A 16,660-nucleotide genomic window follows, 5' to 3' on the forward strand; every position below is an offset into this window, starting at 1 on the left:
TACGCCCCATTTCATAATGATTTTAGTAAAGGTTTGGAATATTTTTAATACTTAAATTTTTTTATAATTTAAGTGTTAGAAATATTAAAAATATTTTCTAAAATCATTTTTAAATATATTTTTATTTTTTTTAGTATTAAAAAAAATTAAAAATATTTTTTAAAATCACTATAAAACATTTTCTTATATTCCATTTAATAGTTATTATAGAAACTGTTTTAAAATGTGTTTGATAGTAATTATAAAAAACATTTTTAACACTGATAAAAAATTTCAAGTGTTAGAAATGTAAAAAATGTTTCCTAGAATTACAACCAAACGAGCTTTTAATATTTTTAATACTCAATTTTTTATTTATTATTTAAGTGCTAAAAATACTATAAATGCTTTATAGAATCACTCCCAAACACACTCTAATTTTGGAGTGATTTTAGAAAACGTTTCTAACATTTCTAATACTTGAATGATAAAAATTTTCAAGTATTAAAAATATTAAAAGCGCTTCCTAAAATTATTACCAAATGAGCTTTAGAGTGTATTTGACAATGATTTTGAGAAGTGTTTTTATTATTTCTAATACTTGAAAAATAAATATTCTCAAAGTTAAAAAGACTAAAAACACTTTGCACAATCACTATCAAACGTATTGTTAGTCCAATGGTTCTCCTAATCAGGTTTTGATGATAACAAATCATGGTTAAGTGACTAATTAGTTTGAATGGTAAAGAATCTCATGTATAAATTCAGAAATTCATTAAAGGACCAAATTGATACAAGATCGAGACTTTTTGAAGACTTTTCATAATAGGAAACGAATGTAAGACGAATGCATGGATGCACTTAAGTTTTTCATATCTTTTCATGCATCTTTGAAAACTCGATTTATTCTTTAAAATTTCGATTTCATTAAAACCCGAGTTTTATCAAATGTACCTTAGGAAAAACGTTTCAAAATTGTCATATTAATTTACCTAAAGACCTTGCCTAAGTGTTAGAAAAGAAAGGAATTGAAAAAGACAGGTTTTCGGGGCTAAAATGTTGAACCGGTGGAGGCTTTGGCCAATCGGCTCAACCGGTTGGGGAACAGGTTGATCGGGTTGACCGATTGCCCTTGTCTGGTCGAGGTCCGGTCGAGGAGTACCAAAAACACTCTTTCTCATCTAGTAGCTTCCTCTTCCTGGTTGAGGTTTTTTCCTTTCCGGTCGACCTTCGATCGAGGTATGATCGAGGCAACGGTAACCTGCCAAAGCATTAAATGCTCCAACAGCTAGTGAACCGATCAACCCTCAGCTAGATCGATTGAGGTTGCTTTTTGCATTTCTTTGCTCCCGAACTTAGAAATCTATAAATTGAGAGCTTCTCTTCATTTATGACATAAAGAACACTTGCAATCAATTCTCTACCTACCTGTTATTGGCTTAAAAACTCTCATTTCTTTCTTAGTGCATTAAATCATCACTTGCATATCTTTTAGTGCACCATTGTGAGTCATCCTAGCTTTGTTTTGTATTTTAACTATCTTTGAGCTAGGTTGAGGGATTTTTTCTTGTAAAACTTGAGTATTAAAGCCTTCAAGAGGTTTGAATCTTGAAGAGATTGTGTAAGAGCCCCTTAGAGCCGAAATCCAAGTGTAAAGGATTAGAAACTTGGTTGAAGCTTCAAGCTAGTGGAACCCTCACTCAGTTAGGAGATTGAGGAGAGTGGACGTAGGTAAGGAAGTGTCGAACCACTATAAAATCTGAGTTTGAATTCTCTAACTCTATCTCTTTATTTTTTATTATATTATGCTTAAATCTGTTGTGTTGAAAAAGTTTTTGAAAAACCCAATTCACCCCCCTCTTGGGTATTTTTCTCATTTAAGCATAGCATTTATTTTCTCACTTGGTATCAGACTTAGGCCTCTTGTTTAAGACTTAATCGTCTAAGAGGAAATGACTATTCTATCAAGCTCATCTCAAACTGAAAATTTTACAAAATATAGAGCTCCATTTTTTACGGGAACCGATTATCCCTATTGGAAAATTAGAATGATTTGGTATTTACAATCAACCTATTTAAACGTATGGGACGTCATTGAAGATGACCCAACTTTTCATACAAAACTAGTTGATGGAGTCTTGGTTCCAAAACCTAAGCAAGAATGGAATGAGCTTGATAGAAGAAATTTTCAATTAAATGCTAAGGCTATTTTTACTTTGCAATGTGCTATGGATAGAAATGAATATAATTGAATATGTCAATGTAAATCGGATAAAAAAATTTGGAGATTACTTGAAATAACTCATGAAGGAACAAATCAAGTGAAAGAGTAAAAAATAAATATACTTGTTCATAACTATGAATTGTTTATAATGAAAGAAAATGAGACTATTGTTAAGATGATTACTAGGTTCATCGACATTGTCAATGATCTTGAAGCATTGAGAAAGACCTACAAGGAATTCGAAAAAGTGATGAAGATATTGAGGTCACTTCCATCAAAGTGACATACAAAGGTCACTGCAATTTAAGAAGCAAAAGGCTTGACCAAGTTACCTATGGAGGAGCTCATAGGGTCATTAATGACATATGAGATCAATTTGGAAAAGAAGCTATAAGAGGGTGAAGATAAAAAGAAGAAGAGCATAGCTCTCAAATCTATAACTAAGGAAGAAGAAGATGTTGAAGAAGAAAAACCAAGTGAAGAAGATGATGATTTAGCCCTCATCACAAGAAAACTCAACAAATACATGAATGGTGAAAGGTTTAGAGGAAGAAAGTTCACCTCTAAAAGAGACTTTTTTAAAAATGAATCTTCATCTCATGGTGATAAGGACAAATGAGAAGAGAAAAGAGATTTGGTGTGTTTCAAATGCAAAAAAATGGGACACATTAAATATGATTGTCCTCTCTACAAAAGTGAAGCCAAGAGAAGAATGAAGAAGGCAATGATGGCCACTTGGAGTGCAAGTGAAGAATTCTCCAAAAAAGAAAATGAGAAAGAAGTGGCAAATATGTGCTTCATGGCAATAGATGAACTTGATGAGGTAAACTCTAATTTTAGTGATGAAGATATGCATGATGTTTTTGAAGAATTATATAAGGATTTTGAAAAACTTAATTTTAAAAATAATTCTCTCAAAAAGAAAATTCAAGAACTTGAAGAAGTGAAAGAAAAATTTTCAATTGTTGAAATTTCTAAAACCCATATTGAAAAAGAAAATGAGATTTTGAGAAATGAAAATGAGATTTTGAAAAAGAAAAATGAATGGTTGACCTTCTCTCTTTCAATTTTTTCTTGTGAACAAAAATATTTTGAAATGATTTTAGCTAGCCAAAAATGTGTTTTTGACATACAAGGGCTAGGATTCAAATCTTCAAAAAATCAAAAGTATTTTAAAAACTATTTTGTAAAAGAATCCTCAAGTTCAAGTCCTTCTACCACTTGCAATTTTTGTGGAAGAGGAAGACACATAGTAGTACATGTCCCTTAAGAAATGGTTCTCAAAAGAATTCAAATGGAAAAGCTAAAAAAGTTTGGATTGAAAAATCCAAGGTCATTGACCCTCAAGGACCCAAAAAGATATGGGAACCTAAATCAACTTGAATTTTATTTTGTAGGGTTCAAAGAAGGATAAGTGGTTCTTGGATAGTGGATGCTCAAGACACATGACTAGGGATGAATCCAAGTTTGCATTCCTTACAAAGAGAAAGGGAGGATATGTCACATTTGGAGACAATGCAAAAAGAATAATCATTGGCCAAGGCAACATTGGTAATGACATATCCTCTCTTATTGAAAGTGTTTTATTAGTGGATGGTTTAAAACATAACATTTGAAGCATTAGTCAACTTTGTGACAAACGTTTTAAAGTGATTTTTGAAGCATCTCATTGCATCATCAAGGATATTCAAAATGATAAAACCATTTTCATGGGCCATAGATGTAATAATGTTTACACTATAAATATTTCAAAATATGATGGCCATGATAATTGCTTTTCAAGCATGCAGAGTCCAAGGCTTGGCCCACTGTGTCGGGTTTCGAGCCTAGAGAGGCTATTCAGAGGATGTGCGGCCTTGCAGATGCCCAGGGGATGGGCAAACCATTGACACATAGCATGACTGTGAGCAGTCGAGTCATTCACCACATGATTTGCTTCATCCTACTGCCACGAGGTGGGCACTGAGATGAGGTCTCCTACCTTGAGGCATTCCTTGTGGACTCCATTTTGACAAGCAGACGGATTCACATGGGGTATCTGATGATGATGCACATGATATCATGCTGCGAGAACACGACCCGTGTACTCCCCTATGGTCGCTTCCTCACCAGAGTATTCAAAGATGTCAAGGTTGATTTGAGTAGAGAGTCAGACTTCGAGGTCCCTAGTATTTATGATACTTATGATGAGCAGTCTTTCGGGTGAATGAAGTTTGAGAAAGCCCCCGATGACTCCTGGATTAGGAAAGCTGAGCGACCACCAGCATAGGCCCGAGGACAGGGACAGGTGCATCCCGAAGTAGAGGAGGAGGTTGAGATTCGCGAGATGGAGGGTGGGTTAGACCCTCAGAGAGATTTTGAGCAGGGAGAGCCCGAGTTTGACATCCCTCCACTCCAGTCCGAGGGTGTTCAATTTGAGGCCACATTTTTAGAGCCGATGATGTTTGAGCCGACATACATAGCGGGACCATCTTCTCAGCCATCATTCACTAAGCCTCCTCACACCGAGACATCACCTCATCAGGCACCTCACACTCCTGATCATGCGCCTTGGATGGATTTATATGCTCAGATCAACTCACTTGGTACTTGCATGGAGGAACTTGCTGTAGTCAGCGATACTCGATTCTACTCTATGGAGGATCGCATGGATCAGTATCAGACCAACTTCACTTCTCAGTTTGAGTATCTGCAGCAGAGATTTGAGCATATGGAGGATCACATGGATCAACAGCAGGCTGCATTTGATCATTTCCAGCAGAAGATTGAGCACATTGAGAGTCAGCATGAGGAGATGATGGCTTACCTCCGCTCTGTGTTTCCACCTCCACCTCCTTAACCTTGATTTCATCGAGACCCCCTTTGTTTCTTTTTTATGTTGCCAAAATGGGAGAGATATTTAGGATCTAGGAGACCTACATGCATATCATTGTCATATCTGTTTCATATGTTTATGTTTCGTGTACATTTGACTTTACTATATATATATATATATATATGATATGTTATTTTCATGATTTACATTGTTTTTTTTATTGAAAATTCACATGTCCTGATTATCTTGGTAAATTTTAAATTGATTGATCCATGATTGGTTTGAGGGGGAGATTTCTTTCTCTCCTAGATAACCAAGGTTTTTCATCATAAAAAATGGGGAGATTGTTAGCCCAAGGGTTCTCCTAATCAGGTTTTGATGATAACAAATCATGATTAAGTGACTAATTGGTTTGAATGGTAAAGAATCTCATGTATAAATTCGGAAATTCATCAAAGGACCAAATGGATACAAGATCGAGACTTTTGGAAGACTTTTGATTATAGGAAATGAATGTAAGATGAATGCATGGGTGCACTTAGATTTTTCATACATTTTCATGCATCTTTGAAAACTCGGTTTATTCTTTAGCACTTAGGTTTTTCATACCTTTTCATGCATATTTGAAAACTCGGTTTATTCTTTAAAATTTTGATTTCATTAAAACCTAAGTTTTATCAAATGTACCTTAGGCAAAACGTTTCAAAATTGACATATCAATTTACCTAAAGACTTTGCCTAAGTGTTAAAAAAGAAAGGAATTGAAAAAGATTGATTTTTGGGGTCAAAAGGCTGAACATGTCAAGGCTCTGGCTAACTAGCTCAACCGATTGGGGAACCGGTCTTGGCCGGTCGAGGTCTGGTCGAGGAGTGCCAAAAACACTTTCTCTCATCCAATAGCTTCCTCTTCCCGGTTGGGGTTTCCTTCTTCTCGGTCAACCTCCGGTTAAGGTCCGGTCGAGGCAACGGTAACTTGTCAAAGCATTAAATGCTCCAACGGCTAGTGAATCGATCGACCCCCAGCTCAATCGGTTGAGGCTGCATTTTGCTTTTCTTTGCTTTCGAGTTTAGAAACCTATAAATTGAGAGCTCATCTTCATTTATGACATAGAAAACACTTGCAATCAATTATCTACCTACCTGTTCTTGGGTTAAAAGCTCTCATTTCTTTCTTAGTGCATTAAATCATCACTTGCATATCTTTTAGTACACCCTTGTGAGTCATTCTAGCTTTGTTTTGTATTTGAGCTATCTTTGAGCTAGGTTGAGGGATTATTTCTTGTAGAACTTGAGTGTTAAAACCTTTAAGATGTTTGAATCTTGAAGAGATTATGTAAGAGCCCATTGGAGCTGAAATCCAAGTGTAAAGGATTGGAAGCTTGGTTAAAGCTTCAAGCTAGTGGAACCCTCACTCGGTTAGGAGATTGAGGAGAGTGAATGTAGGCAAGGAAGTGACGAACCACTATAATATCGGAGTTTGAATTCTCTAACTCTATCTCTTTATTTTTTATTATATTGTGTTTAAATTTGTTGTGTTGAAAAAGTTTTTGAAAAACCCAATTCACCCCCCTCTTGAGTGTTTTTTTTCATTTAAGCATAGCCTTTATTTTCTCACATACTTTTAGAGTATATTTGACAATGATTTTAAGAAACGTTTCTAATATGCAATGCTGGTACCCGCCTCCTGCTTCAGCCGTCGTCCTCTCTATAGCTCCAACTAGCTCTCAACCCTCTTTTCCTCCCATCCCATCCGTATGCCCAAAACAGCTCATCCACCAGTTGTTCTTCCTTCACCTACAAGCTCCTTTGGCTGCCCAAGAATGACTCATTCTCAGGGTGGCTAGAAAAAATAATAAAAATAATAGAAAAGAACCCATCCTACTTGAGGGGGTCTACACAGTGATTTTAGGAAGCATTTCTAGCATTTCTAACACTTGAAAAAAATTTATAATTCAAGTGTTAAAATACGTTTGACAATGATTTTAGGAAGTGTTTATAATTTTTCTAGTACTTAAAAGATGAAAATTTTTAAATGTTAAAAAGATTAAAAATATTTCCTAAAATCATTATCAAACGCACTCCTAATAAATTGATTTGAACTTTAGGTTACAATTTTATCAAATAATAGTATTTTTTTTTTTACTTTTGTGTAAATTTTAAGTAAATTAATATAAATTATTGTATATTTAAAGTACATTTAACAATACTTTTATTTAAAGTGCTTTTAGTAAAAATGTTTTTCTAATGTTATGTTTGGTTCGGAGAAAATTTGAGGAAAAATATAAAAAAGAAAAAGAAAATAAAAACGAAAAATAAAAGAAAGGAAAAAAATAAAAAAAAATTTAATAAATTATTTTTGTATATATTTATTCAAATTCATTTAACATATTATCCTCTATTATATAAAAATTAAACAATTTTAAAATGCATAAAATTTTAACTAATTTTAATTATATTATATTTTCTTTTATATTTTTCATAATAAAACCAAACATAAAAAAACTACTTTTTTAACATTTTTTTCTATCCTTGGTATTTCCCAAGAATCAAATGGACTCTTTCATACAATCCTTTGATATCAGAAAAAAATCCTACTATTTTTGTTATGATACAAAGAAAACGGGCAAAAATCTTATGGTTTCAAATATTATAATTAAAAAAAATTAGAATTTATTGAGACTTGTCGATTGGCTTATTGATTGATCAAAAAGGAAAAAGGTGGAAACCCCTAAATCTTCAAACACTATAATTATAAAAAGCGGGACTTAAAAGAAGCTTGAGACGTGAGAATTGGTTTATTGATTTCTTTGAAAGCATCATTACATGCGACTCGTTTCAACTTGGCACTAAAACATGGGCAACATTGTGGAATTTAGCTACTCATAGTGGTGTTTGGTTAATTGCTATATGAGACTTTCCAACATGAGTAATAGATATTTATGCCACAAACACGCCTTTTGAGACCCAAAACAGGACATCAATGTGAAGAATATATTAGCATACTGTTCAAATAGCGGTGAACTTTTGGGTTAAAGAGTGGAAATATCCTTAAAAGAAAAAAATAAAATAGTGCTTTATTTGTTTGGTAATTATTTGTTAAAATAGTTTTTTAAAATAGTTTTTAAAAATAATTTTTGAAAACTGTTATATAATATTTTATAAGATAAGAATATGTTCGGGGACTTAAAATGTTTTTAACTTATTTTTAATAATTTTAAATATGTTTTAAAAATAATTTTTACATTCATAACTTTATTTTTAGTTATTATATATGTTTGTATAATTATTTTTTAAAATTGCTCCAAAAAAACAAGCAAAAACAATTGAACAACTAAAAAATGTTATTTGAAAATACTATATTTTCTAGTTTTTTTGTTTTCTAAAAACTGTTCTTAAAAACAATACCCAAACGGACCTAATAAATTAGTATGAATAATAAGCACCATGGTGAGAGCCCATTTCATAGTGTTTTGAAATGAGCTAAAACATGTTTTATTATTAAAATTAAGTATTTAGGGATTCTTAAAAACTAGGAGAATTTCTCATAATCATTCCTATACAGTCACTTCGATCCAAATGCTACTTGAATAATAAAAGTCAAATGGAGAAGCAAAAGGACCTATGATGAGAAGATCATAGCATGAGTTGTTGACAAAATTGAATTCTTATATATCCTCCGTCCAAATGGTACATGATATCAATAAAAGTTAAATGATGAATCAAGAAGACCCACAATGTAGAAGATCACAAATTTGGATTCCTACATATCCCCTCGTGTGGTGTATATATAGAAGATTAATCTTTATAGATATCATCACCTATATTTAGAAAGTTTTATGCTTTTGTATATCGGTTTGGATATGTGACTTTTCAAAAAATCATTTTTTCATTTCTATTCAAATACATCAGTCAATCGAGGTGTTATTCAAATACGCAAGTCAATCGAGGTACGCTTTACACACTTTCTCTCTTCCATTATCTTATGCTCAATTGGTTGAGGTAAAACCTCAATCATCAAGAATTGATCAAACCGGTTACTTAATCAGTTGAGGGTCAATCTTAATGATTACCTACTAGTAATTTAAAGCTATGTTTGGTTTACGAGATAGAATAAGATATGATATGTATATCTATTATTTTCATCGTTTAAAATAAAAATTACACTACATTCAAATATTTTTTATTTAAAAAATGAAAATTTTGTTATGTTTAACAATATTCATGATTAAAATATTTAAACTCTACAAATAATTTTTTTTTATATTATGTTATCTAATATATAAAATTTTTTTTATATATATATCATATATTAATATTATTTTATAAATATTTTTCTAGTTTTTCTTTTTTAATCATAAATTTAATTTATAATAAAAAAATTATTTTGTAAAATAAGTATATTAAAAAAAATAAAAAATTGATAAAAAACAAAATGAATTTTTTATATATGAGATATGTATATCTCATATCTTACCATATGAATAACATATCCTATGTAAAATAGACAAAAAAAAGACGGTGGACAATATATCTCACCATTTATCTTATCCTATGTTTAGTTGAACATAAGATAAGATAAATGATGAAATAACTTATTATATCCTATCACCAATCAAACATGGGATATAATATAATATCCCATTTTTATCCTATCCTATACTATATCCAGAAAACCAAACATGGCCTAAATGCATAATGATTAGTAAAATAGTTGAATCGATTATTCAACCAATTGAATCATTTTTAAAGGTTTTGGAGACCTCAAATGGATACTAAACGATTATTTTTTTTAAATATTTATAATAAAAGCCTTACTAACAAAAATAAAAACACTCTACTCAGAACCACTCCCCAACGGACTTTAATTGAGATAAGGTTTAATTTCTACATTTAATCATAAAAATGTTGAAGATTTAAATTATATAAATGCAAGTAACAATATAAACAATAATATAATAAAAATCAATATAAAAATAATTTCAAATAAATTAAAGAGAGTAGGAAAGAGAAATTGTAAACTTAAGATCTTTATAGTAATTTGATGAAACTTGACCTACATTCACTCTCTTCAAAATCCTAGCCAATTAAGGATTTCACTATTTCGAAACTTCCAACCTAAGCCTTCAAACATTAGAATTGAATTATCTTCCAATAAATTTTCTTGAACTTATGGTTCCAAGAATTGGACTTATGACTTCAAATATCCATTACAATAAGATTTTTCAAGATAAAGTGTTCAAATTCTTCCCTCAAGTGATATCCTACACTAGAGCTCACCTCATAAAAGTTTACAAGAAATGATATGAAATATTCTCATAGAATCTTAGTACAAAATTTAGGTTCAAATGATATAAGATAAGTAAGATTGGAGTGCACTAAATAGATATACAAGTTTTAAATCAAAGCGCACTCAAAACACAACCCCAAGGCTCAAAATATATTAAATACATATTTTGGAATGTTAATTTTTTTAAACAATGAAGTAGAAGCCATTTTATAAGAGTTTAGAGGCCAAACTAGTCGTTACGCACATGTTGGGAGTTGACCGATCAAGCAATTGGTTCACCAACTATTGGAAGTCAGAACATCAACCGACACTTGATTGAAATTCGATTGATCCCCAACTAGCTGAGGCTTTGTCTTAACCGACTAGAGATATGTTATTGAAAGTAAGAGAGTATAAAATGCACATTGATCAGTCAAACCCAACTAATTCAACTAGTTCCTTGGACCCTTGACTAGGTGCATTGTAAAGCGCTTAGACAACCCAATTTAAGGTCTGGAACTTCTAACAATCTATGTTTAGCTTCTTAAAACCTTAAAAACAAATTTAGAAAGAATTTGACTTAATGTATTAATTAAAAATGAAAAATCATTCGATTTAAAAGAACTTAAAACAATTTAACACTTTAAATGATTTTTTGTGAAAAATAAAATATATGATCTTAATCCACCAACAACCTTACAAAAAGATCATAGACAAAATGGTTTTGATAGCACTTCTCTTTAAGATCTTCTCCTTCAACTTAAATTTCTTTTGACTTGATTTATTTTTATAATATTTATTTTGAAAATCTTCTTATCTAAACATACTTAAGATATATCATTAATTTTAAATTTTATTTTGTTATTATTAAAATTAAAATTAACCAAACCTTAGTTTCGTATTTTGTTATTATTAAAAATATAAGATTTTTTATATCTAATAAAGAAGTTCATTATTATTATTAAAAAAAAGGGTAAAAATAGTCCACGGATCACCTACGTAGCTTATATAGCCCTCATTTTTTTTAATTTATTCAAATTACAATTTCCGGACATGAAACTGCAATCACACAACCACTTGAAACTCACTACCCTCCTGCTAAATTACGCCGAGCACTTCCAGACGAAGCAGCTCCTCCAAATCCAAGCCCAGCTCATCACTAACCCACCACTTTCTCTCCACCCAAATCTCATCGCCGTCAAGCTCATCGGCGCGTGTGCCGCCAATGCTAACCTGTACCACGCCCAGCTCATCTTCGCCCAACTCCCAAACCCCAACGTCTTCTCTTGGAACGCCATCATCAAAGCCCACATCAATTGTGGAGCATGGGAACACGCGCTCAACTGTTTTAATCGCCAACTCTCACTCCCCAGCGCGCCAAACCCAAATGAATATATATACACCTCGCTCATCAAGGCCTGCGCTGGCCTTGAGGCCATAGCCGATGGCCTCAAGGTCCATGCTGTTGTGATCAAATCTGGGTTTGATAACAACATCCACCTGGGAACTTCTTTAGTTGACATGTACTTCAAGTTCCGAGAACCCGCTAGTGCAGGCCAGGTGTTTGATGAAATGCCTCTGAGAGACGTGGTTTCTTGGAACACAATGGTATCTGGGTACTGCCTGTGTGGTGATTTAGAGTCGGCAAGGCGGGTTTTTGATCAAATGCTTGAGAGGGATGTGGTTTCTTGGAACGCCATGATTGGCGGGTACGTTCAGAATGGGAAGTATTCGGATGCGATAGAGGTTTTTCATGAAATGCAGAAGGTGGGTGGTGTGGTGCCTGATGATGTTACTCTTGTGAGCGTGTTGTCGGCTTGTGCGCATGTTGGCGCGCTTGATTTGGGAAGGTGGATCGATCGGTTTGTTGGCTGGAGAGGGAGGGGATTGAATCTTTATTTAGGGAATGCATTGATTGATATGTATGCGAAGTGTGGAACCATGGAAGAGGCTAGGAGGATCTTTGATGGTATGCGGGAGAGAGATGTGATATCATGGAGTACTATGATTTGTGGTTGGGGCACCCATGGTGATGCTGATGAAGCATTTGGGTATTACTCTAAAATGCTTGAATGTGGAGTGAAGCCGAACGAGGTTACTTTCATGGGATTGTTATCAGCATGCAGTCATGCAGGTTTGGTTGATAAGGGGATTGACCTTTTCAGTAGGATGATCCAGGAATATAGAATTGTGCCCAAGGTTGGGCACTATGGGTGTGTGATTGATCTCCTTAGCCGTGCTGGTCGCCTGGATGAAGCAGAGGATTTGATCAATTCGATGCCAATAGAACCCAATGTTATAGTTTGGGGAGCATTGTTAGGTGGTTGTCGAATTCACAAAGATTTCAGGCGTGGGGAACGTGTTGCGCAGTGTCTTCTTGAACTAGATTCTGAATACACAGGAAGCTATGTTTATATAGCAGGAGCTAAGGCTTCAGTAGGTAGGGTGGATGATGCAGCAAATTGTTGGCTGAGAATGCAGCATAAAGGGATTATAAAAGATCCCGGTTGCAGTAAGATAGAGGTTCATAATACTGTTCATGAGTTCAAAGAATGTGATTACGCCTCTAGTGGAAAGGATATTCGGCTATTTTGATAAACAATGTTGAATCATGAAAAGAGGAGAAAGGTACATGCTCAATGCATTGATGAACTCCAACAATAGAGTAGTGGCACAAGGAGCAGGAGCCATGAGTTGCTTGACGAGAATATCGTGGACCTGGGTCTTTGTCTTTTGTTGCCAGTACTCTGCATATCTCTACTCATCTACACAAGACTACAAGAGAATCAGGTAATTTCTCCACAAACATAAACCGGATAGAATGAAATCAATGGCTATGTATGGGTCCCAAGGCCAAAAAGAATAAGTGGGATTCAACTGAAACTAACCCTAAATCAAAGATGTAATATTTAGAGTAGAACTTAAGCTTAAAGATTCCATGATTCTGGATTCTCAGCTAGAGTGATTCTTCAGCCTGTCAATGATTTAGTAGCAAAGCTTTTGGTGTAATGTCCAAAACAATTTTGGATTGCACCACTAGCTGTGCCGTTTCTGGCAAATCTTTTACGAATTATCGGTACTGAACAACTCTGAAATGAGAAAAATCAAACTGACGAAAGTTCGTAATGTCTATGCATCTAGCTATTAGTTCATTCAAGAAAAAAAAGCCAACTCCTAAGAAATGTATATACCAAAACAGTAAAACAGGATGCAGATCAAACCTTCAGCGATCCCTTGGCCGATTGTAAGCTTTACAACCTGTCTGTTCTTAAACATCTGTCATGGTTTTTTCACTAGCCAAGGACCGAGAATCCTGAGTGCTTGATTGCTGAAGCCAACCTCAATAATTCATGAGTTCTCATAAAGAAAAATCCTAAGAAACAGTATTAATGATTCTTCCCAAGGAAAAAAAGTCATTGTATATGTTTTCATGACAATTCCTGGGCCTTTCTCTCGAGACACTAAGGGGCACTCCTCTGATTATTGATAAGCTTCTTTAAACTTTCTATACTACTATCTTCATACTGATAAGTTTCTTTAAACTTTATATACTACTATCTCCATACTGAGAAGCTTCTTAAAACTTCCTAAATAGTTCATGGACAAGAATGCTACTGAAATCAAACTTAAGATAAAACGAAAAACCATGAATGAAGGTGTAACTTATGGACACATGAAGTATACTCCTAGATATGCTTCAATTCTCGAGCCGTAGAAATGCTTGAAGAAGAATGTCCCAAGACAGTTCACATAAAAAATACAGTTAGATATGGAACATTCAACTGAAGTTGCAAAGGTTCCCACGTTTTATCATTCCATGCCCTAGACTGAACATAGAAGAATACTTTTTGCTACCTCTCATGAAGCTAAATTTAGACATACAAGCTTACACACACAAAAGCTATGGGAAATTGAACTGAAATTGCAAATATTTCCACATTTTATCACCTATGCCCTGTCACGTAGAATACTTACTGGTATTTCTGATTAACATAAATATATACAAAAACATACACACACACAAGGATATGAAATGTAGCACCTGGTTCTCTGAGCTGTCCAAGACTTTGTAATACATGCATCCTTAGCAAAAACCATCAAAATGATTTGATGCAATGCCTTGTTATTAGGTAATGTAATGAGTCATTGTAAGGCAACCAAATAACTTAAAAACCACTAGATTCACAAACTGGCTTCAATCTAAATGAAAAATAAAACCTTGTCATGATCTGCAACCATTACAAGACTTAGAAAATGCAACGAAGCTAGATTTTAAAACATTGGAACAGAACAAAAGGAAAAAAAAAAAAAAATCAAAAAAACAAGAAGCCAAATACTAATTTCTGTGTTTGAGGGGTCCAGTTTTGCATCCACACTTGGTCAGTTTGGACCATGGTGTTAATGATCCCCTCGTGTGGCTCCCTCAACTTTTGTTAGGGTTTTGGATTCTGGGACCTCGAATTTCAGGAAAAGTGACTTGATTTGGGGCATGACCTGCTAGAAAGAGTACAGCCTCATTACAACTTCTTCAACTACTTCCATCCGCATTAAGATCCAGCACACCAATGCGCCCCTCTCTTACTATACAGGAATATTTTGTGAGGTTTTTACCTGTAATCTCTTGTAACTATGTATAGGGTGTTGCTTATTGAAAAGCTTATCTGACTAATCATGAATTGTTCAAGTTTCAAGCTATTTTTGTAAAATCGGTTGGTTTTCACTTTGTTGCATCAAGGAATGCCAGGTACAACTGCTTGTGCTGGCTTTTATGAGACCTTTTCTCCAAAAAGGAGAGAATGCCTTCATAACAGCAGCATCTGGTGCAGTTGGTCAGCGTATAGGGCAGTTTGCAAAGTTGATGGGTTGTTATGTTATTGGAAGTAAAGAAAAGATGCTGTAACACCTCATACTGGTGTCACAGAAAACAGAATGAACACTCACACAAATGATCTTCAAGGCACCAATCATCATTAAACCATTGTAAATTTTGTTACCTGCTTGTCACCAGGTGCTTCCCTGAAGGCATTGATGTCTATTTTGATAATGTTGGGGGGAAGATGCTTGATGCAGTGATCATCAACATGAGAACCATTGGTTTTATTGCCGCATGTGGGATGGTTTCACTATTCAACCTTGAGCAGCCTGAACATTTCTAAGCAAGTTTGCAAGGATTCCAGTCCAATGAAGACTATCACGCTTCTATCCCGAGTTGCTGAACGCCTTAATGCCTTACATCAGAGAGGGGAAGATAGCACATGTGGAAGATATAGCTGGAGGCCATGAGAGCAGCCCTGCAGCTCTGGTAGGACTGTTTAGTAGCTGTGGAAAACAAGTAGTTGTAGTTGATCATGAATGATCTGTCTTCATCCTCATCCCCTATTTGAATGAAGGCATGACAGGCATTGTCTAGTAAGGGCTTAAAGCTTTTCCTATTAACCCCAAAAGAGACTATGAAGAAGTTTTCAAACCTTTAAGCAAGAAGGGAAGTGTTTTCAAATATACCTAGTACTGGAGGAAATCTACATCAAATCAATGAAGTTGTACTAAGACACAGTGACAGTGATTTAGTGAGTTTTAGTAATTAGCATCTTCGACATGATTGCCATCAGCAGTTAAGTTTGAGGTTCAACTTCAACCTAGTGGTGTCTGGATCTATGTTGTTCTTACTTGTGCCTGTTTGTCAGCTTTTTCTACTACAGTAAAAAATCTGATAGATACATTACTTGCCTTAAGTTTTCCAAGCTTATTTAAGTCATGGACAATGGTTTACCTGGAATTGTTCATGCTAGGCAGATTGCATGGCGGGTCCTCACAGCTGCAGAGGTCTTCAGATGTACCCTTCCTGTTGCTGTATGCTGGTGAAATCCAAAAAAGGCATTTTGTGATTCTAATTTCATACTTGCACCATACTGCATTCCAACACTTGCTGAGTAAGGCTGAAGAAGAGTTCAGGTTTGATCATCCAAATGGGTGGTCTCGCCATCCCTTGCTGAGAAGAAATCTTCATTGATCTCACCTGTAGCTTCAAGGGCTCATGAGAAGAGAAATATACTAAACCTACCTTAGCTAGAACGCTTGAAATCTCTAACACCACTGACCCAAAAACTAATCTCTCTAGTTTTCGATTAAGAAGATTTTTTCATTGTCAACCCATGTAAAATCTCTCTTTCTAATCTCCTCAACGGAGAAGATTCAATTCATTCTGTTTGCCTGGTGAACACATTGTACGAGTGACAACTCACAAGCTGCAGATACATCTGCTGTTGAGCAGCCAAATAAAATCACATACTCATTTTCACAACTGACCCTGGATATAGCATAGTACTAACCTACATTGATGCCCCTCGTATCTCAGTATCATCTGATCTTCCAAGTT

General features: G+C 34.4%; 1 protein-coding gene across 1 annotated transcript; it reads left to right on the forward strand.

Annotated features, from left to right (window-relative positions):
- The first annotated feature begins 11,337 nt into the window (after positions 1–11,337).
- LOC117915322 (pentatricopeptide repeat-containing protein ELI1, chloroplastic-like) lies at positions 11,338–16,175 on the forward strand. Its single transcript, XM_034830871.1, has 2 exons — positions 11,338–13,074; positions 15,293–16,175. Exon 1 carries the CDS (start codon positions 11,338–11,340, stop codon positions 12,877–12,879), a length of 1,542 nt encoding a protein of 513 aa, XP_034686762.1. The 3' UTR covers positions 12,880–13,074; positions 15,293–16,175.
- The last annotated feature ends 485 nt before the right edge of the window (positions 16,176–16,660 follow it).

Source organism: Vitis riparia, chromosome 5, assembly GCF_004353265.1.
Source record: "Vitis riparia cultivar Riparia Gloire de Montpellier isolate 1030 chromosome 5, EGFV_Vit.rip_1.0, whole genome shotgun sequence".
NCBI classification, from domain to species: Eukaryota; Viridiplantae; Streptophyta; class Magnoliopsida; order Vitales; family Vitaceae; genus Vitis; species Vitis riparia.